General features: G+C 44.8%; 1 protein-coding gene across 1 annotated transcript in view; it reads right to left on the reverse strand.

Annotated features, from left to right (window-relative positions):
• Nucleotides 1-20,683, reverse strand: part of CATSPERG (cation channel sperm associated auxiliary subunit gamma) — a 60,001-nt gene that overhangs the window by 13,699 nt on the left and 25,619 nt on the right. The window contains exons 13-17 of the mRNA XM_060275539.1: nucleotides 15,862-15,991; nucleotides 13,455-13,566; nucleotides 9,395-9,559; nucleotides 6,147-6,265; nucleotides 5,223-5,436 (exon numbers count right to left, since the gene is read on the reverse strand). Of these exons, the coding sequence (XP_060131522.1) occupies nucleotides 5,223-5,436; nucleotides 6,147-6,265; nucleotides 9,395-9,559; nucleotides 13,455-13,566; nucleotides 15,862-15,991 (740 nt within the window). The remainder of the gene's footprint in view (nucleotides 1-5,222; nucleotides 5,437-6,146; nucleotides 6,266-9,394; nucleotides 9,560-13,454; nucleotides 13,567-15,861; nucleotides 15,992-20,683) is intronic.

The following is a 20,683-nucleotide window of genomic DNA, read 5'->3' on the forward strand; positions in this document are numbered from 1 at the left end:
TGCAATTATACATATTCTTGTTTTCAAAGTAAGTCCATAATTGTTTTTATCATAGATTGGCAAACATCGGGGAGGATGTAATTTTGAAATCATAATATTCTTCATAAATAAGTGACTTCCCGTCTCTTCCATTTTTTACTAAAAAACCTATTGCCTATATTTGTCCATTGTCTTTTTATTTATAATATTTTCTTATATATCAATTTTCCTTTTAAAATTGTTATCTAAAGAAACTACTCAAAAGCCGTCACCATTTTTAAATTGTAGCAATTGGTCTCCAAGTATTCCTTAAAACAGTTCCAATTTGAGACAAATTCTGTTGGGATTTATCTTTGATTCTTTCTGATAAGTAGTCTAACTCTGCATATTCTGTTAGCTTTTGTATCCAATCATATCTGGTGGGTATATATCTGCTTTTCCACTGTGTAGCTATTATAACCTTCGCAGCTGTGGTGGCATACAGAAAGATTTTCCTTGTTTTGGGGGGGATATCCAAACCAGTAATACGTAATAAGAATGATTCAGGGTTTTTTTTTGGGGGGGGGCAATATTCACTTTCAAAATTCTTTTTAATTTCAAATATATATCATTCCAAAATGGTTTAATCTCCCTGCATGTCCACCACATGTGTAATGTATTCCTGCCAGGTTCTCCACATCTCCAACAGTTATTAGAGAGATTTTTATAAATCTTTGCAAGTTTACAAGGTGTCAAGTGCCATCGGTAAAAAACCTTTTGGAGGTTTTCCCTTATAGTATAACAACTTCCAGTTTACCTCCAAAGACTTTCCCACTGAGACATCTCTATATTATGGTCCAAATCTTGGTTGGTTTGACGTCCTCCTCCTTGACTTCCCAGTCAAAGAGGAGTCGGTATACTTTCGAGAGGGCTTTAGTTGTTGTCCTAATTAAGTCCAACTCAAATCCTGAACTTGAGCAAAGCCTTTTCCTTTGCCCACTTTAAATCTCTTAAGTAATTGATAATATTGGAACCAGTCAACAACATATTCTCTTACTTCTTCAAAAAAATTCAGCTTTAGCTGGTTCTCTTCTTCTTTCAGTAATGTTTGGTACATCAACCAGTTCCCTTCTGTGTTTTTCCTTTTAACCAGTAGGGCTTCCATTGGTGATATCCACCTGAGCATCTTAGGCTCTATAAGATTTTATATTTTTCCCAGACCTTATACAAGGATTTCCCAACAATATGATTCAGGAAGTTTTGATGTACTTTTACTTTCTCATATACTAGGTACGCATGCCAGCCGTACCTGCTGTTGTGTCCCCAAGCTGTCCCACTTTACAAGCTATCCCACTTCCCTGGCACAGAGCCAGACCACATGTTTGGCAAGTCATAAAATGGTTTACTTACAAAATTCAAAGGTCAGATTCATGTGCTTTTCCATACAGCGGTCAGAAAATATGCACAGGCATTTAAAACACTGTGCAGTTACAGAAGGTAAAAGTTTCTAAACTATTGATAAAGGGGGATAATGCTAGAGTATGCAGGTTGGGGAAACCCAGTCAGATGGGCGGGGTATAAATAAATTATTATTATTACTACTACTACTACTACTACCGGTACTACTACAGTTTTTATTAATTACTATTATGAAACAAATGATGCTGGTTAAAGTCATGAGGCTGGAATGACTAGCTCAGAGCTCCTTACATACTGAAGTCCACATGGAGACTTGTTGTTGTTGTTGTTTAGTCATTTAGTCGTGTCCGACTCTTCGTGACCCCATGGACCATAGCACGCCAGGCACTCCTGTCTTCCACTGCCTCCCGCAGTTTGGTCAAACTCATGTTCGTAGCTTCGAGAACACTGTCCAACCATCTTGTCCTCTGACGTCCCCTTCTCCTAGTGCCCTCAATCTTTCCCAACATCAGGGTCTTTTCCAAGGATTCTTCTCTTCTCATTAGGTGGCCAAAGTATTGGAGCCTCAGCTTCACGATCTGTCCTTCCAGGGAGCACTCAGGGCTGATTTCCTTCAGAATGGATAGGTTTGATCTTCTTGCAGTCCATGGGACTCTCAAGAGTCTCCTCCAGCACCATAATTCAAAAGCATCAATTCTTCGGCGATCAGCCTTCTTTATGGTCCAGCTCTCACTTCCATACATCACTACTGGGAAAACCATAGCTGGAACTATGCGGACCTTTGTCGGCAAGGTGATGTCTCTGCTTTTTAAGATGCTGTCTAGGTTTGTCATTGCTTTTCTCCCAAGAAGCAGGCGTCTTTTAATTTCGTGACTGCTGTCACCATCTGCAGTGATCAAGGAGCCCAAGAAAGTAAAATCTCTCACTACCTCCATTTCTTCCCCTTCTATTTGCCAGGAGGTGATGGGACCAGTGGCCATGATCTTGGTTTTTTTGATGTTGAGCTTCAGACCATATTTTGCGCTCTCCTCTTTCACCCTCATTAAAAGGTTCTTTAATTCCTCCTCGCTTTCTGCCATCAAGGTTGTGTCATCTGCATATCTGAGGTTGTTGATATTTCTTCCGGCAATCTTAATTCCGGCTTGGGATTCATCTAGTCCAGCCTTTCGCATGATGAATTCTGCATATAAGTTAAATAAGCAGGGAGACAATATACAACCTTGTCGTACTCCTTTCCCAATTTTGAACCACTCAGTTGTTCCATATCCAGTTCTAACTGTAGCTTCTTGTCCCACATAGAGATTTCTCAGGAGACAGATGAGGTGATCAGGCACTCCCATTTCTTTAAGAACTTGCCATAGTTTGCTGTGGTCGACACAGTCAAAGGCTTTTGCATAGTCAATGAAGCAGAAGTAGACGTTTTTCTGGAACTCTCTAGCTTTCTCCATAATCCAGCGCATGTTTGCTATTTGGTCTCTGGTTCCTCTGCCCCTTCGAAATCCAGCTTGCACTTCTGGGAGTTCTCGGTCCACATACTGCCTAAGCCTGCCTTGTAGAATTTTAAGCATGACCTTGCTAGCGTGTGAAATGAGCGCAATTGTGCGGTAGTTGGAGCATTCTTTGGCACTGCCCTTCTTTGGAATTGGGATGTAGACTGATCTTCTCCAATCCTCTGGCCATTGCTGAGTTTTCCAAACTTGCTGGCATATTGGGTGTAGCACCTTAACAGCATCATCTTTTAAAATTTTAAATAGTTCAGCTGGGATATCATCACTTCCACTGGCCTTGTTATTAGCAATGCTTTCTAAGGCCCATTTGACTTCACTCTCCAAGATGTCTGGCTCAAGGTCAGCAACCACACTACCTGGGGTGTACGAGACCTCCATATCTTTCTGGTATAATTCCTCTGTGTATTCTTGCCACCTCTTTTTGATGTCTTCTGCTTCTGTTAGGTCCTTACCACTTTTGTCCTTTATTATGGTAATCTTTGTACAAAATGTTCCTTTCATATCTCCAATTTTCTTGAACAGATCTCTGCTTTTCTCCATTCATTGTTTTCCTCTATTTCTTTGCATTGCCCGTTTAAGAAGGCCCTCTTGTCTCTCCTTGCTATTTTTTGAAAATCTGCATTCAGTTTCCTGTATCTTTCACTATCTCCCTCGCATTTTGCTTGCCTCCTCTCCTCCGCTATTTGTAAGGCCTCATTGGACAGCCATTTTACTTTCTTGCATTTCCTTTTCCTTGGGATGGTTTTCGTTGCTGCCTCCTGTATAATGTTACGAGCCTCCATCCATAGTTCTTCAGGCACTCTGTCCACCAAATCTAAATCCTTGAACCTGTTCCTCACTTCCACTGTGTATTCATAAGGGATTTGATTTAGATTGTAACTTACTGGCCCAGTGGTTTTTCCTACTTTCTTCAGTTTAAGCTGGAATTTTGCTATAAGAAGCTGATGATCTGAGTTACAGTCAGCTCCAGGTCTTCTTTTTGCTGACTGTATAGAGCTTCTCCATCTTTGGCTGCAGAGAATATAATCAATCTGATTTCGATGCTGCCCATTTGGTGATATCCATGTGTAGAGTCGTCTCTTGTGTTGTTGGAAGAGAGTGTTTGTGATGACCAGCTTGTTCTCTTGACAGAACTCTATTAGCCTTTGCCCTGCTTCATTTTGAACTCCAAGGCCAAACTTGCCAGTTGTTCCTTTTATCTCTTGATTCCCTACTTTAGCATTCCAATCCCCTGTAATGAGAAGAACATCCTTCTTTGGTGTCATTTCTAGAAGGTGTTGTAGGTCTTCATAGAATTGGTCAATTTCACTTTCTTCAACACCGGTAGTTGGTGCATAAACTTGGATTACTGTGATGTTAAAAGGTCTGCCTTGGATTCGTATCAAGATCATTCTGTCATTTTTGAGATTGCATCCCATTACAGCTTTTGCCACTCTTTTGTTGACTATGAGGGCCACTCCATTTCTACTACGGGATTCTTGCCCACAGTAGTAGATATGATAGTCACCCAAACTGAATTCGCCCATTCCCTTCCATTTTAGTTCACTGATGCCCAGGATGTCGATATTTATTCTTGTCATCTCATTTTTGACCACATCCAGCTTACCTCCACTCATGGTTCTTACATTCCAGGTTCCTATGCAATATTTTTCTTTACAGCATCAGACTTTCCTTTCGCTTCCAGGCATATCCGCAACTGAGCGTCCTTTCGGCTTTGGCCCAGCCGCTTCATCAGCTCTGAATCTACTTGTACTTGTCCTCCGCTCTTCCTCAGTAGCATGTTGGACGCCTTCCGACCTGAGGGGCTCATCTTCCAGCGTCATAACTTTTATATGCCTGTTGTCTTTGTCCATGGAGTTTTCTTGGCAGGGATACTGGAGTGGCTTGCCAGTTCCTTCTCCAGGTGGATCACGTTTAGTCAAAACTCTCCACTATGACCTGTCCATCTTGGGTGGCCCTGCATGGCATAGCTCATAGCTTCTCTGAGTTATTCAAGCCCCTTCGCCACGACAAGGCATTGATCCATGAAGGGGACTGAAATATACCAAAGGCTTGGTCACCCATTTCTTCTCCAGGCTTAGCCTATGGTTTAACCCAGGCACCCCCAAACTGTAGCCCTCCAGATGTTTTGTCCTACAACTCCCATGATCCCTAGCTAACAGGACCAGTGGTCAGGGATGATGGGAATTGTAGTCCAAAACATCTCGAGGGCCAAAGTTTGGGGGTGCCTGGTTTAACCCCTTTATGCTCTTATGTGTCTTGTGGTGGCTCTGAGGCCAGCGACTTTTCAGCCACTCAAAAAAAAAAACCACACAAATAAACAAAAGGGATCCTCACCCTGTGGTAAGATGAGTGCAACTGGAGCAGCTGAAAGACGAGTCCCTGGTACACAATCAGCGACTTCTCATCATGAAAGCCAGATTTTTCCATAATCTCAGGAGGCATAGCAAAATAATGCTCCATCCGGGTGAATTCCTGTGGTTGAGGTAGGTTCACATGGCGCACAACAGCAAACGGGCAATGGTGGGCGAATCTGATGTAGTCCAATCCGCTAAGAACAAAGAGTTGGATGATTTTTATAGGTGTGTGAGTAGAACATTCAAACGTTAGGAGAGCTTAAAACACCACCCCTTGCAGCATTAAAGTGGAAACTCTGAGACTAGGCAGTGTAGCCTTGTTGCAATTTATTTAGGCTGGATTTTCTCCCTATCCCTCTTAATCAAAAGAATCATGCAACAGGCTGCAGATTAAGCATTAAATAGTGCTTAACTACATAAGGTCTTGCACCTGATTCTAGCAGTTTAACAGTGATGAAAACAAGGCAGGCAAATTCTACTTCTAGATTACAAAATGCACATTTTAGTTCAAAATGAAGCGGAGACCAGACAGGTGTCTGTGTCTCAGAAGCATGGTGGGATGAGTTCTGAAGCAGGGGGAAGTAGAAAGGATTAAACCCTTTTGCCTTTACCACACCAGAGAACTCAAAGGAAGTGATGTCACACACTGCCTTCTCTTGTGTCTTTACCCCTTCATACCCTTATTTACCAAAACAAGCAAAGTTATTGACTGCAAATTCCCATACAAAGAAGCAGATTCTAAACACAACCCCCAAGCCCTATAGCTTCTGCCCTCTGTCCAAAAAATTCAGGGCATAATACTGTGGGAGATGAATTAAGGATTAAATCTGTAGATTTAGATCTAAACCTCCTATCTATCCCAAGTTCAAAAGTGATGACACCACACTTTGTGTGTTCCACTCACTCGTGTCTCATCTCTTTGTTAGGGGTTGTTATCAACAGGTCATAGGTAAGGACATGACTCAGAGGGAATGTCCTTCTGACTAATCTTCCAGTGTTTGGAGTATCCGCCAAATAAACCAGCTGAAAGAAAAGAAGCCCGGATTAACAGATTTAGAGGAATCCGGTACACAAAACACGTTCTAAATTTCTCTCCTCTCCTCTAGTGTTTTGTTACATAATGGGATGTAAGTCTATAATGTAATTGGATGTACGTGCAGGGCCGGCTCTAGGCCTGCTCCTGGTGGCGCCGGGCCACCAGGGGCGCCGCTGCGCCCGCTGAGAGGCGCGGCTGAGGCTGCCCCAGATGCGCCTTCGCTGTTCAGCAGCTTCAGGCCGCTCTCCAGAGGCGCGCGGGCCTGGGGCCGCCTCTGTCGCGCGCAGGGGTGTCGCAACAGGGGGCAGGCAGCTCCCCCTGGCCCAGGGCCGGCCCTACGGCAGGCTGGGTGGCGCAGTGCAGCTGGGAAACGGGGCAGGGGGGGCGCTGGAGGGATCCGGCACGCCAAGGCGCAGGGCATGCTTAAGACGGCCCTGTGTACGTGTATGGAGTGTTAGGGGAGGGGTAGTCCCTCGGGGTGGGGACACATGATGCTCCTTCTGGGGTAGTTTGTGCACCTTTGGTCCCTAACTGCCCTAGCAGCTCTGCCGCTGCTAAGAAAACCTTGCCACAAACCTGAGCAGCTGGCCAGCTCCTTGGTCTTGCAAATATGATGAGAATCTAAGCAACACAGCAATGGGAGCAAGAGCAAGACTGTACATCCCAGTGTTACTTTCAATTCCAAATGTTTCAGATTAGGATGTGAGCAACAGTGGTGAGTTGGGTAGAACTGCTCTCTTACAACGGCTGTTAATCTGATGTCTCTGCTACTTATTTGGAGCTGGGGCAATTATATCTAATTAAATCTCACCAAGGCCTTGCTTCGGCCTCAGCCAGCTATTATTATTTATTCAATAATAAACAGCAGTGACATCCAGGGATTTTTTTCCGGCTGGAACTCAGTTCTGGCACCTGTCCCATGGGTGCCATTGCCATTATAAGAGAACAAGGGAACCATTCATGGAGAGTTCTGGCATTCTTTTTCTAGAAAAATAGCACTGGTGACTCCGGATTCAAGAGAGCGTCTTCAAGACTTCCGGTCTACCGCCAACCCTGATTGGCGAGGAATCCTCGAGCTCCGAGGTTCCTGGCACTGTGGGAGGGTGAGCCGCGAGAGCGCCACAGACCCCCAATAAAAAAACCATTGAGCTTTCTGGGGACGTGAGAGCTCGGTTGCGCCCCAAAGTGACTACTCTGCTCCCCGGTAAGCTCTTTTAAGAGTCCCGAGAGCGAGCGGAGTGCAGAGTCGCGGGCGCCATTTTCGAGCAAATCGCTACCCTCACAGAGTGTAGCTCCGAGCCGGCAGCGGAGGAGCGATGGATTTTTCCCAAAATAATGGATTTGAAGACATTGGACACCGTGGGTAAGGGAAAGATTTTTTTTAATTTAATTGAAAGGAATTGGCCACGGAAGGAGATTAAAAAAGGAAGTCGGTCTCCCCCATTGAGAGAATGGTGATGCAGTTAACTTGCCTGCAGCCGGAAAGTTTGACAGGAATTTATCAATCTCCAAGGATTGGATTTAAAACCTTCCCCCTGAGGCAGGGTAAAGGGGAGAAGGTTGAATACATTAAAATCCCTGTAAAATCTTTAAGTTGGACTGGGGAAAGTCCCCCGGGAACTGGAGTCGGGTCCCTGGAGGAATCAGCCAGCTGTCATTATGACATCACAATAGGAAGGAATTTGTTTACCTCTTTGAGGCTGAGAACTGTTAACTTTGAAGAGAGCGCAAAACATAAGGATGTGTACAAGAAGTTTGATAAATGCTCTTTTCAGAAATGGATATAAGATTTTTAAAATATGAACAAGAATTAAAAATGAGAGTTGGTAACCAGATCAGACGTAAATTTTGTTTCTGAGGTTTGGAAATACGAACTGCGCCACTTCCTGCATTGTAATCTCTGCAGTTCCCATGGAATTTGAGATGAGCAGGATGTCAGTAGAAACAACAACATCTGGCTCTTTAGACCTTTTTGGACTTTCAAAAGGAACTTTTGGAACCGCTTTTGGAATTTAAACATGAATTGCGGCAGGATAATATACAGATTCACAAAATAAAACAGAACAGTGTGGAAAGTGAAAATGGATTAATTCCAATAGAGAATGAAGAGAAGCAAGACGAACAAGCACCAGCCGGGGACAATGTAATTGACCTTAAAGAAGAGGAGGAAGATCCATCAGTCCTGGACAATATAATGGAACTTAAAAAAGAGGAGGAAGATGTATGGAACATTGTTCCCCCAGTGGGAGAGGGGGAACAAAACTCGTGTTCGATTCAATGAGTCCTCAAAGAAGAACCAGCATGGAATAATGTCCTCCCAGTGAGAGAGGGAGGGCAGGATCCATGCTGGGGCCAGAGCATAAGTGGAATAAAAATTGAGATAGGGCTGAAAAGTGGAAACATAGCTGGATGGTACTGTGGTACAGTTAGGAAATTGGGGGGGGCAGCAGGGGACAAAGAAGGGAGAGTGGTGGATAGGTGGCGAAAGAGTGGGAGTAGGGTGAGGAGTAACAATGGGTTATTTTCTGATTAAGATGGTCCGAAACTGGAACGATTTATGAAGCTGGCTGGTGCATCTGGGAGATCCAGAGTCCAGGGGAAGGAGGGTAGAATTAGATATAAGTGGGTAAAGGTTATTATGATAGAAGAAATCATATTTAAATGTATGGAAAAAAATTGGGGTATAAATTGTGAGGCTAAGGGAAGAAATAGAGATGGATGCGAAAATAAATTTAGTTAGGTTGAGGATGTTTTTCCCCCCCTGTAGATTAGAATTGGTTGTGAGATAATGGAAAAATTGCGTTAGAATGATTTAAGATGAAAAATGAAAATTGCTTAATTTAGATTTAAAAATGGACCCAGTGTGGGAGGAATCGAGGAAGTCCACAAGGTCAAATTAATGTAAGAATTGATATCTTTTTTTCTTTTTTGTGTTTTATTTCTTTTCTGCTTTTTGTTTTTGTGAATTTTTGTATTTTGAAATGTTTGAAAATCAATAAATATTATTTGAAAAACAAAAACAAGAGAACGTCTCCACACCACGACACATGGCTGCCTTTTCAAACCAGCTACCTCCCAGATTACCCATCAGGGCAAACACAGCCTAATGCACTCACCTCTTTCAACTCTCCATCGACATAGAAAATGGTGAGTATGGAATGTTTCAAGGTCAAGCTATAAAGTGGTGAGCCTCTCATCACCTGCATAAAATTGAACACATCCCAGGCTTCTGATGGATATACTTTTTTAATTTCTGTGCCAAGTTCTCTGGAAACCCAAATCTAGAAAGAATGGGGAAAGTAGTGCTCAAGCAATGTAGTGCTGTGTGTGCGTACACAGCTGGGTTGATAATGTAGCAAAATGATTAAGAGACTAGCAATCTGACTTGCATTAACATTCATCTGGAGGTCACCGGGTTGGTGAAGGCTGGGCTAGATAGGGTTGCCAGACTCAATAGAGGACAGGACTTCTGTGCCTTTAATTGCCCTGTTCTCTTTTGAGTCTGGAAACCTTAAAGAGAAACCAGCAAACCCTTTGCTTGGAAATTAAACAAAGGGTCTGCTGGTTTCTCTTTAAGGTTTCCAGACTCAAAAGAGAACAGGGCAATTAAAGGCACAGAAGTCCTGTCCTCTATTGAGTCTGGCAATCCTAGGGCTAGAGCCTCAGGCTGCCAGAAGCACGCCAAGAATGCCTCCATTCTGCTCAAAGCTCTCTTTCGGGTATAGCAGACCCTCCAACTGTCCCTATTTTCCAGGGACAGTCCCTGTCGTGAAAGTAGAAAAAATAGAATATTAAACTATGGTTCAGGTCTGGTGTGGCCTCATGGGAAAAGAAGGAACTCCATGTTTTTCGGAGGAGGCAGGCCTGGTCTCTTTAAAATGAACTCTTCTCCTTCCCCCCTCATCCTGTCTCTAAGATTTAATTGCCTAGGGCTGTGAGCAAGGCCAGAGCTGTTATCTGATTAGCCCTCATTTACACATGAAAAGAGAAATCTGTGGTATTTGGGGGTGTGGAATGGCTTATACTATAGGGATCACGCCACCTCTCCACCTTGAGTGTCTGCTACGTGTCAGATGAATATGGGGAATTAGGGAGGTTCTCTCAATTATTTCAAGGTCCGGAATCAAAGTCAAAACACGGACAGCTGTGGGTGAACCATTTGTTATGAATTATTCCCCTACTAGTGGTTTTCAGCCCGTTCAATAACGGGCGCTAGAATCCTGGGGTTCGGAGAAGCGCTTGCGCAGCGCTTCTCCGAACCCTGGGACCTGTCCTTGCTGTCGGCGGCAGGGGGACAGGAACGGAGGAGGAGAAAGCGCTGCTTTTTCCTTCTCCGTTCCTCTCCCGCAGCCGCCGACAGGAAGCAGATATCCCAGGGTTCGGAGAAGCGCTTGCGCAGCGCTTCTCCGAACCCTGGGACCCGTCCTTGCTGTCGGCGGCAGGGGGACAGGAACGGAGGAGGAGAAAGCGCTGCTTTTTCCTTCTCCGTTCCTCTCCCGCAGCCGCCGACAGGAAGCAGATATCCCAGGGTTCGGAGAAGCGCTTGCGCAGCGCTTCTCCGAACCCTGGGACCTGTCCTTGCTGTCGGCGGCAGGGGGACAGGAACGGAGGAGGAGAAAGCGCTGCTTTTTCCTTCTCCGTTCCTCTCCCGCAGCCGCCGACAGGAAGCAGATATCCCAGGGTTCGGAGAAGCGCTTGCGCAGCGCTTCTCCGAACCCTGGGACCTGTCCTTGCTGTCGGCAGCAGGGGGACAGGAACGGAGGAGGAGAAAGCGCTGCTTTTTCCTTCTCCGTTCCTCTCCCGCAGCCGCCGACAGGAAGCAGATATCCCAGGGTTCGGAGAAGCGCTTGCGCAGCGCTTCTCCGAACCCTGGGACCTGTCCTTGCTGTCGGCGGCAGGGGGACAGGAACGGAGGAGGAGAAAGCGCTGCTTTTTCCTTCTCCGTTCCTCTCCCGCAGCCGCCGACAGGAAGCAGATATCCCAGGGTTCGGAGAAGCGCTTGCGCAGCGCTTCTCCGAACCCTGGGACCTGTCCTTGCTGTCGGCAGCAGGGGGACAGGAACGGAGGAGGAGAAAGCGCTGCTTTCTCCTTCTCCGTTCCTCTCCCGCAGCCGCCGACAGGAAGCAGACATCCCAGGGTTCGGAGAAGCGCTTGCGCAGCGCTTCTCCGAACCCTGGGACCCGTCCTTGCTGTCGGCGGCAGGGGGACAGGAACGGAGGAGGAGAAAGCGGCGCTTTCTCCTCCTTCCTTCCTCTCCCCCAGCCGCCGACAGGAAGGACGCGCGCACTCTCCCCCCCCCGCCTCCTCCAACCGCCGCTCCTCACGGCCAGGGAGGGTTGTGAGGAGGCCTTCGCCGGCCTCCACCCCGGCGGGAGCGGCGGTTGGAGGAGGCAGAGTGGGGGGAGAGTGCGCGCGCGCAGTCTCTGCTGTCCAATCCCTGTATCCCTGGGGCACATGCGCAGTGACCCAGGGACACACGGGACATCTGGACGCAGGGACAACATGGACATTATTATATAGGATAATGTTATTGGGGATTTAAAACTGAAGCCCAAAGAGGATAGGCTGTTTATCGGAACACACACACACCCGCCCATGGTAAATTAGAATAAAGATACCTGGCTTTTGTTAAGATGTAAAATCACACTTTGTAACCTGCAACTTGCCAAAGCAACATCGCATCATGAAGTTTGCCATGATGGGTGCCGGAGGGCACTTTGCCACTTTGAAACCAACTCCTGATCTCTTGCTGTGCTTCTGAAATGCTAATGGTTAGTATGTATCTTAGATGGAAATACTAATAATGTTTTTGTTTTATGTTTGTAACTTAATGTGCACAGTTTTAAGCTGTCTTATTCCAAGAAATCCTGGAAATGACTTTTTGCCTTCTGTCTTGGTGGGCTTTGCTGAGGGGAAAGCTAAACCCAGTTCCTACGGTAAGCTACTTAGTCTCTTACCACATCAATTGACTTCTGTCTGCATCACGGTAAAGTGAGCCAGAGGTTGTAACTGGAAAAAACTTACCTGTTGAATTTCTGCCTGTGTTTCAATAGAGAGACAGAGCTGTGCAGCCCTGTAAAAGGCGAGGGATTTCTTCCTTGGTCCCTCCTCTATGGGTGCTTGGTGAGAATGGGGAAGTGGTGGCAGTCCTACCTCTTGTTTTGTCTAGTTTTGCAAAAGCGAAAGCCACTCTTGCCTTCCTCGACCAGTCTGGCCGGTGTCAGGAAGACTGGCTGAGAGGCGTGAGAGTTGGTGAAACCTGACAGTCCCAGATTTACAGAAGCTGTCCCAGTTTCTGATTTGAGCCAAGAATGTCCTGCTTTTCCTTAGGACGTCTTTATTTTCATAGGAAAAATATTGGCGGGTGTAGTTATCCAACCCCTGCGCCAAGGAGATAAGTAACAATACAACCTTTAGAAGACATCTGAAGGCAGCCTGTATAGGGTAGTTATTTAATGTGGCTGGGGAACACAACACAACACAACACCTGAAAAAAATCCTGTTAGAATCATTGGGGTTTCCTGCTGAATAAATATTGATAGGGCTAGATTATACACTACAAACTATGAAATCTCTGGTTTATATAATGGCTCTAACATAAATTTCTAAAATATCCTTTATTTCTGCCACTTGCTGTTCTGCTATAATTTCATTCGTTTGGTGTGTCTGTGTGTGTTATTTGCTAGCCACCTTGAGAATCCCACAAGGACAGAAAGGTGGGCTACAAATACAGTGGGACCTTGACTTACAAGCTCCTCGACATCCAACGTTTTTGACTTACGAGCGGAAAAAGTGGCCGCGCATGTACAATTTTTTCGACATCCGAACGGAAAACCCGTTCGTGGCTAGATGCGGTTTCCTCGACTTACGAATTTTTCAGTTTCCAATGCATTCCTACGGGAGACCACTTTTCCTATGGGGAAACTCGACTTACGAAGTTTTCGACCTACAAGTGTGCAATTGGAACAGATTAAATTCGTAAGTCGAGGTCCCACTGTAGTTTAAATAAACTGTTTTGTACCTGTTGGCTGATGCCTTTTGTCCTGTTTGTATTGTTTTGCATTTTGAATAAAGGTTATGTATGAGAAAGAAAGAAATTATACTTTCCTTAGCAATATTAAGCCCTGTTCCTGAACAGCCAGCCATTGGATCCATGAGAAAGATAAACAGACATACCTCCTCTCGGTCTGTCACAAAGGCAATTTGCCCAGTAAACGACTGAACAAAATATTTGATGGGGGAATCGTGTGGGAAGCTGGAGAGATATATATAACTCTGCTTGTCATTGCTGTAAAGAAAAGGGGAAGAGATCTTTGTTTTAAATCCCCACCACCTACAACATTCTGGTTGGAGCAAAAACAAATGTATGCATTTAAATAGGAGTCACAACATATTATGTTGCCCACCTTGTGAACCTACTTCCATTACTGTATCAAGTCAAACACGGGGGCAGCTGTCAGCCTTACAATCCAGTCTACTGGCCTAATTATGACTGATAAGAGAATTCTCAAGTTATCATCTGGTGTCTTTATTAACCCAACTACTTGCCAAAGTTGGCCCATCCTGACTTAGGGCTTATCTGCACGTCCTGCTGCTTTACTGCTGAGTCGGAGCAAATGGCAATTTGAGTTTTCTCCAGATTCACATTTGCTCTAATGTCTAAAGAGCGGGTTTTCCCTTGGAAAGGAATGGAGCAAGGGGGAAACTGCTCAGACCCATGCTTTCCAGGCAAGGCACAAGCGGAAGTGAAGTGTGGAAGAGCCTTCAGAGGCTGCCTGGCTTTTCTATTGAAGAGTGTTTCCTACAACTTCCCTTAATAGCGTAAATATTGGAGGAGGTTGTCAGGGTCAAGACTTGTGCTAGGCTCAAAACTGAAACGAGGCACTAAGTTAACCCTTCTAACAAGTGATTCTAAGCAGCAATCTAGGGCAGTAATTGGTATTAGAGGTGTTATGAGTATACAAGCTTCCTCAACCTCAGCCCTCCAGATGTTTTTGGCCTAGAACTCCCATGATTCCTAGCTAGCAGGACCAGTGGTCGGGGATGATGGGAATCATAGTTTCAAAACATCTGGAGGGCTGAGGTTGAGGAAGCCTGGTCTAAGATATAAAATAAATGTTCATAAATGTACCAGGCAAACACATACATAAATATATAAACAACATGTCTGAAACAGTACAGGAAAAAAGTCCTGAAACCATTTTGACTCTCCCAAAATTAACCTCAAATGTTTGTCTGCAATGACAAACAAAATGGGAAAACCTCCCCATTGTCTCTTTGCTCACAAATCCTGTCTTAAGGGCATATCTGTGTATGAATAGGGTGAGACTGTGACCTGGATTCAGGTGACCATTATCAGGTACCCTGGCAAAAAGGATTTCTGCTGAAGACCGCCTCCTCTGCTGTTAACTGCCTCCTGGAGGAGCCAGTGTGGTGGTGTGGTTAAGAGCAGTAAACATATATTCTGGGGAACCGGGTTCGCGTCTCCGCTCCTCCACATGCAGCTCCTGGGTGACGTTGGGCTAGTCACACTTCTCTGAGGTCTCTCAGCCTCACCCACCTCTCAGGCTGTCTGAAGTGGGTTGTGATCCACAAAACTTTATGCCAACAGTTCCCCAATTTCCCACCACCACCCAACCACTTGAACTTTTGCAGATCCTGGCAGAGCCTTTAATATGATTTTCTCCTAGTGCTACCGGTTGTAATACACTGTGCTAGAAGCTGCATAATTTCTATGTGCTCTTTTATTTCCTATATATTGTAGCGCATTACATTATGAATTCCATAGAATTCAAATTGTGATGCAATATAAGAAATAAAAATACAAATAAAATCTATAGGAATATTAATGCAATGGATGAGCTGTCTCCTGTCTTCAACCACAAATCCACAGACACACCACAGACCCCTGAATGACGCTTGTGGACCACTGGTGGAATGAGGATCACTTTGGCAGCTCCTGTCTTATACCATAATAAAATGGTTAGTTTTTAAGGTGCCAGAATACTGTTGTTTTTGGTCTATTCCAAGCTTTATAGAAGCATTCAAGGAATATAAGCCATACCCCGAAAATAAGCCAGTGTTATTTTTTTAAAAAAAAATTATTTTGAGGGAAAATAAATATAAGACGGTGTCTTATTTTCGGAGAAACACAGTAGGGTGCAGATTTTGATTTCTGGGCACTAGATTCAGTATTTTCTCTTTTTCTGATAAACTTTTTATTGTGGGTTTTTTCTCAAAAACACAGAATATAACAACCTTTCAAATACATATCAAATACTTTTGCTCTGCCAAGCACATGACTTCCCTCCTTCCCTTCAGCTGGTTTTCCCATTTCTAATAAATTGTATGTGCATTTCAACTGTCAGTTTCTGTCCTTCATTACGTTACAAGATTTATTTCAGTCCTGCTAATGTCTTCACATTTTTGCAATAATCTTTCAAATACTCAATAAATTTACTCCAATCTCTTTGGAATTTCTGGTCGCCTTTAGATTCAGTATTTTCTCAAGATGAAAGTAATATAAACAGAAAAGTGTCTGGAACCATATTCACACCAGCAGGCTTTTCGTAGGGAATCCTACCTTTGCAAGATAACGTTCCCCCAGATGTAAAATACATTACTGAAGGGGTTCAAAGCCAAACCTCTTGGTATAAGGGTTGTGTTTGTGTAATGCTCCAGTCCTAGCAACAACACAAACCCTTTATCAGAGGCTGCAACAGAAAAAAGAAGAGAAGTTGACTACAAAGGATGTTCCAAATGGGGTTGATAGCAGTTAAGAGAGTAACTAGAAAAAAGGATGCAATGGAAGAAACCCTCTCTCTTTCCCTCAGCTATTCCCACTCCATGTCTGAAGATTCAGCTTGGGTTTTTGAAACAGGAGCAAACTGCAGAGCTTTGCATTCTTTGCTTCTCTGAGACACAGATTTCAATGGACTGCCCTTTCCTGGGTCAGTTCTCCGGAGATGAGGGATAATATAATATTATAGTCATAACGTGTCATACGGCAGGGTTGAGGAAGCTGTGGTCTGACAGCTGTTGCTGGACAACCTCCATCCCCTGTGTATGGAATCTTTGATCCTCCAGGCACTGCTAAACTGCAACTCCTACCATTCCTAGCCATTGGTTGTGCTTGATGGGCCTGATGGAAGTTGCCATCCAACATCTGATGGGCCTGATGGAAGTTGCCACCCAACAACAAGGTTGCCCTTCTGGAAGAGAAGGTGCAGCAGCTTCAGGGGCGTGTATCTACGCTCCAGAGAATTAAAGAGCTGGAGCTTTTCTTGGATGCAGCAGAGCACACTGTCTGCACCAAGGAGGAGACAGGGGATCTCCCTGGGGAGGAGGTCAGTTCCCCAACACAGCAGCCAGATGTATGGAGGAACGTGACTCATAGAAGTAGAAGGCCCAGGGATCGCTCTGAGTGCTTAGAATTACACAACCGTTTTGAAGTGCTCATGGAAGACGAGAAACAGACTCCACCTGAGGATCTCTCCCTCATCACAGTTGATGAGGAATATGAAGACGAGCAACCAAGTCAGTCCTCTGGGAATATGCAGGTAACCTTGGAAGGGACAGCACATGGAAGAATCCCAACCAAGCCTATGAAGAGGCGTGTAGTGGTGATTGGGGATTCCCTACTGAGGGGTACAGAAGCAGTAATCTGTGGGCCTGACAAGATGTCTCGAGAGGTGTGCTGTCTACCTGGGGCCAAGATCAAAGATGTAACAGAACGGCTGCAAGGAATCATAAAACCCACCGACAAATACCCCTTCCTTTTGGTGCATGTGGGAACCAATGACACTGCAAGCCATAGCTTACAGAAGATCAAAAATGATTATGAGGCTCTGGGCAGGAAGTTGAAGCAATTAGATGCACAAATTGTCATCTCTTCTGTCCTCCCAGTTGAACGACATGGCCCAGGGAGAGAGGGAAAAATAGGGGAAGTGAACAACTGGCTTCGCAAATGGTGCAAACAGGAACGGTTTGGATTCCTAGATCACGGTCTGCAGTTTCTTGAAGATGGACTTCTGGCAAGTGATGGACTGCACCTCACAAAAGTTGGGAGGAATGTTTTTGCCACGAAACTCAAAAACCTCATCAACCCCCTGACTTATGTGGGGGAGGGAGACAGTGGTCCTGAAGGTAGGAGTCTATCAAATGCTGAAGATGATCATCCGAATGTCAAGGACCAAATGGAGCAAGCAGCATGCAGACCTAGTGGTGGGACGAAAATATCCTTAAATAAGAGACATGGGGGAATGATCAACGGTCTTCAATGTCTGTATACTAATGCACAGAGCATGGGAAATAAACAAGATGAACTTGAGCTCTTGGTACAGCAAACTAAATATGACATAATAGGCATCACTGAAACCTGGTGGGATGAGTCTCATGACTGGAATGTAGTAATAGAGGGATACAATCTATTTAAGAGAAATAGACCAAACAGGAAAGGAGGGGGAGTAGCTTTATATGTTAGGGATATGTATACCTGTGAAGAGATCCAGGATTTAAAACTTCAAAGCCAAATTGAGAGTATCTGGGTCAAAATTAAGGGAGAGAAAAACAACAGTGATCTCATTGTGGGAGTTTACTATAGATCCCCAAGCCAAACTGAGGACACAGATGATGCCTTCCTGGAACAGATGGCCAAGCATTCCAAAGGAAGGGAGATAGTAGTAATGGGGGATTTCAACTATCCTGATATTTGTTGGATGTCAAACTCAGCCAAGAGCATAAGGTCGAACAGATTCCTCACTGGCCTTGCAGACAACTTCATTGTCCAGAAAGTGGGAGAAGCAACAAGAGGATCAGCCATTTTAGATCTGGTCCTAACCAATAGTGATGACTTGGTTAGTGGGGTAGAAGTGGCAGGATCATTAGGTGGGAGTGACCATGCTCTTCTGGAGTTAATTATCCAGCGGAAAGGAGCAACCAAGCATACTAAGGTCCAAATTCTAGACTTTAAGAAAGCCAAATTCAGAAAACTTAGGGAAACGCTGGGTGAAATCCCATGGACAGTAATACTAAAAGGGAAGGGAGTTCATGATGGTTGGGAGTTTGTTAAAAGGGAGATATTAAAAGCACAACTTCAGGCAATACCAATGAGACGGAAACATGGAAGGTGCCTAAAGAAGCCAGGCTGGCTATCTAAAGAACTTTTGACTGAGTTAAGATTTAAAAGGGATATGTACAAAAAATGGAAAAGGGGGGAAATCTCCAGAGAGGAATTCAAACATATAGCCAGCACGTGTAGAGGCAAAGTCAGAAAAGCTAAAGCACAGAATGAACTCAGGCTCGCCAGAGAGGTTAAAAGCAACAAAAAGGGCTTTTATGGGTATGTCCGTAGCAAAAGGAAAAACAAGGAAACAGTGGGGTCACTCAGAGGAGAAGATGGTGAAATGCAAACAGGGGACAGAGAAAGGGCAGAACTCCTCAATGCCTTCTTTGCCTCAGTCTTCTCCAAGAAAGAAAAAAACGCCCGACCTGAAGAATATGGAGCAGATGATTCAGCAGGGGAAACACAGCCCAGAATAAGTAAGGAGGTAGTACAAGAATACTTGGCTAGTTTAGATGTATTCAAGTCTCCAGGGCCAGATGAACTACATCCAAGAGTATTAAAAGAACTGGCAGAGGTGATTTCAGAACCACTGGCAATAATCTTTGAAAATTCCTGGAGAACAGGCGAAGTTCCAGCAGACTGGAGGAGGGCAAATGTTGTCCCTATTTTCAAAAAGGGGAAAAGAGAGGACCCAAACAATTACCGCCCAGTCAGCCTGACATCAATATCAGGAAAGATTCTAGAGCAGATCATTAAGCAAACAGTCTGTGAGCACCTAGAAAGAAACTCTGTGATCACTAAAAGTCAGCATGGGTTCCTGAAAAATAAGTCATGTCAGACTAATCTGATCTCATTTTTTGACAGAATTACAAGCCTGGTAGATGAAGGGAACGCTGTGGATGTAGCCTATCTTGATTTCAGCAAGGCCTTTGACAAAGTGCCCCATGGTATTCTTGTAAAGAAGCTGGTAAAATGTGGGCTAGACAATGCTACCATTCAGTGGATTTGTAGCTGGCTTACTGACCGAACCCAAAGGGTGCTCATCAATGGCTCCTCCTCATCCTGGAGAGTAGTGACTAGTGGGGTGCCACAGGGTTCTGTCTTGGGCCCAGTCTTGTTCAACATCTTTATCAATGACTTGGATGATGGGCTTGAGGGAATCCTGAGCAAGTTTGCAGATGACACCAAATTGGGAGGGGTGGCTAACACCCCAGAGGACAGGATCACACTTCAGAATGACCTTAACAGATTAGACAACTGGGCCAAAGCAAACAAGATGAATTTTAACAAGGAGAAATGTAAAGTACTACACTTGGGCAAAAAAAATGAAAGGCACAAATACAGGATGGGAGACACCTGGCTTGAGAGCAGTACATGTGAAAAGGATCTAGGAGTTTTGGTTGACCACAAACTTGACATGAGTCAGCAGTGTGATGCAGCAGCTAAAAAAGCCAATGCAATTCTGGGCTGCATCAATAGGAGTATAGCATCTAGATCAAGGGAAGTAATAGTACCACTGTATTCTGCTCTGGTCAGACCTCACCTGGAGTATTGTGTCCAGTTCTGGGCACCACAGTTCAAGAAGGATACTGATAAGCTGGAACGTGTCCAGAAGAGGGCAACCAAAATGGTCAAAGGCCTGGAAACGATGCCTTATGAGGAACGGCTTAGGGAGCTGGGTATGTTTAGCCTGGAGAAGAGAAGGTTAAGGGGTGATATGATAACCATGTTCAAATATATAAAAGGATGTCATATAGAGGAGGGAGAACGGTTGTTTTCTGCTGCTCCAGAGAAGCGGACACGGAGCAACGGATTCAAACTACAAGAAAGAAAATTCCACCTAAACATTAGGAAGAACTTCCTGACAGTAAGAGCTGTTCGGCAGTGGAATTTGCTGCCAAGGAGTGTGGTGGAGTCTCCTTCTTTGGAGGTCTTTAAGCAGAGGCTTGACAGCCATCTGTCAGGAATGCTTTGATGGTGTTTCCTGCTTGGCAGGGGGTTGGACTGGATGGCCCTTGTGGTCTCTTCCAACTCTATGATTCTATGATTCTATGATTCTATCTGGAGAACCAGGGGTTCCCCACTACTGACATATGGGAAACCAAGGGAGGGAACCTCCCTGAGTGAAAGAGTCCTGACCCTCACCCTGCCCGTCTCCTGCAGCTGATATTTAAAGGGGGAAACAGGTGCATGTTAATGACACAAGTGATTTGTCCCTTAAGCAGGGAATTCTGATGACCCTTTGTGAGGAACCATGACAAAGCAATGTAAAACCGCCCCACAAATCCACTCCACATATTTGCATAACTTGCTCTCATTATGAATTCCCTTCAGTTCAGAA

Source organism: Zootoca vivipara, chromosome 6 (assembly GCF_963506605.1).
Source record: "Zootoca vivipara chromosome 6, rZooViv1.1, whole genome shotgun sequence".
NCBI classification, from domain to species: Eukaryota; Metazoa; Chordata; class Lepidosauria; order Squamata; family Lacertidae; genus Zootoca; species Zootoca vivipara.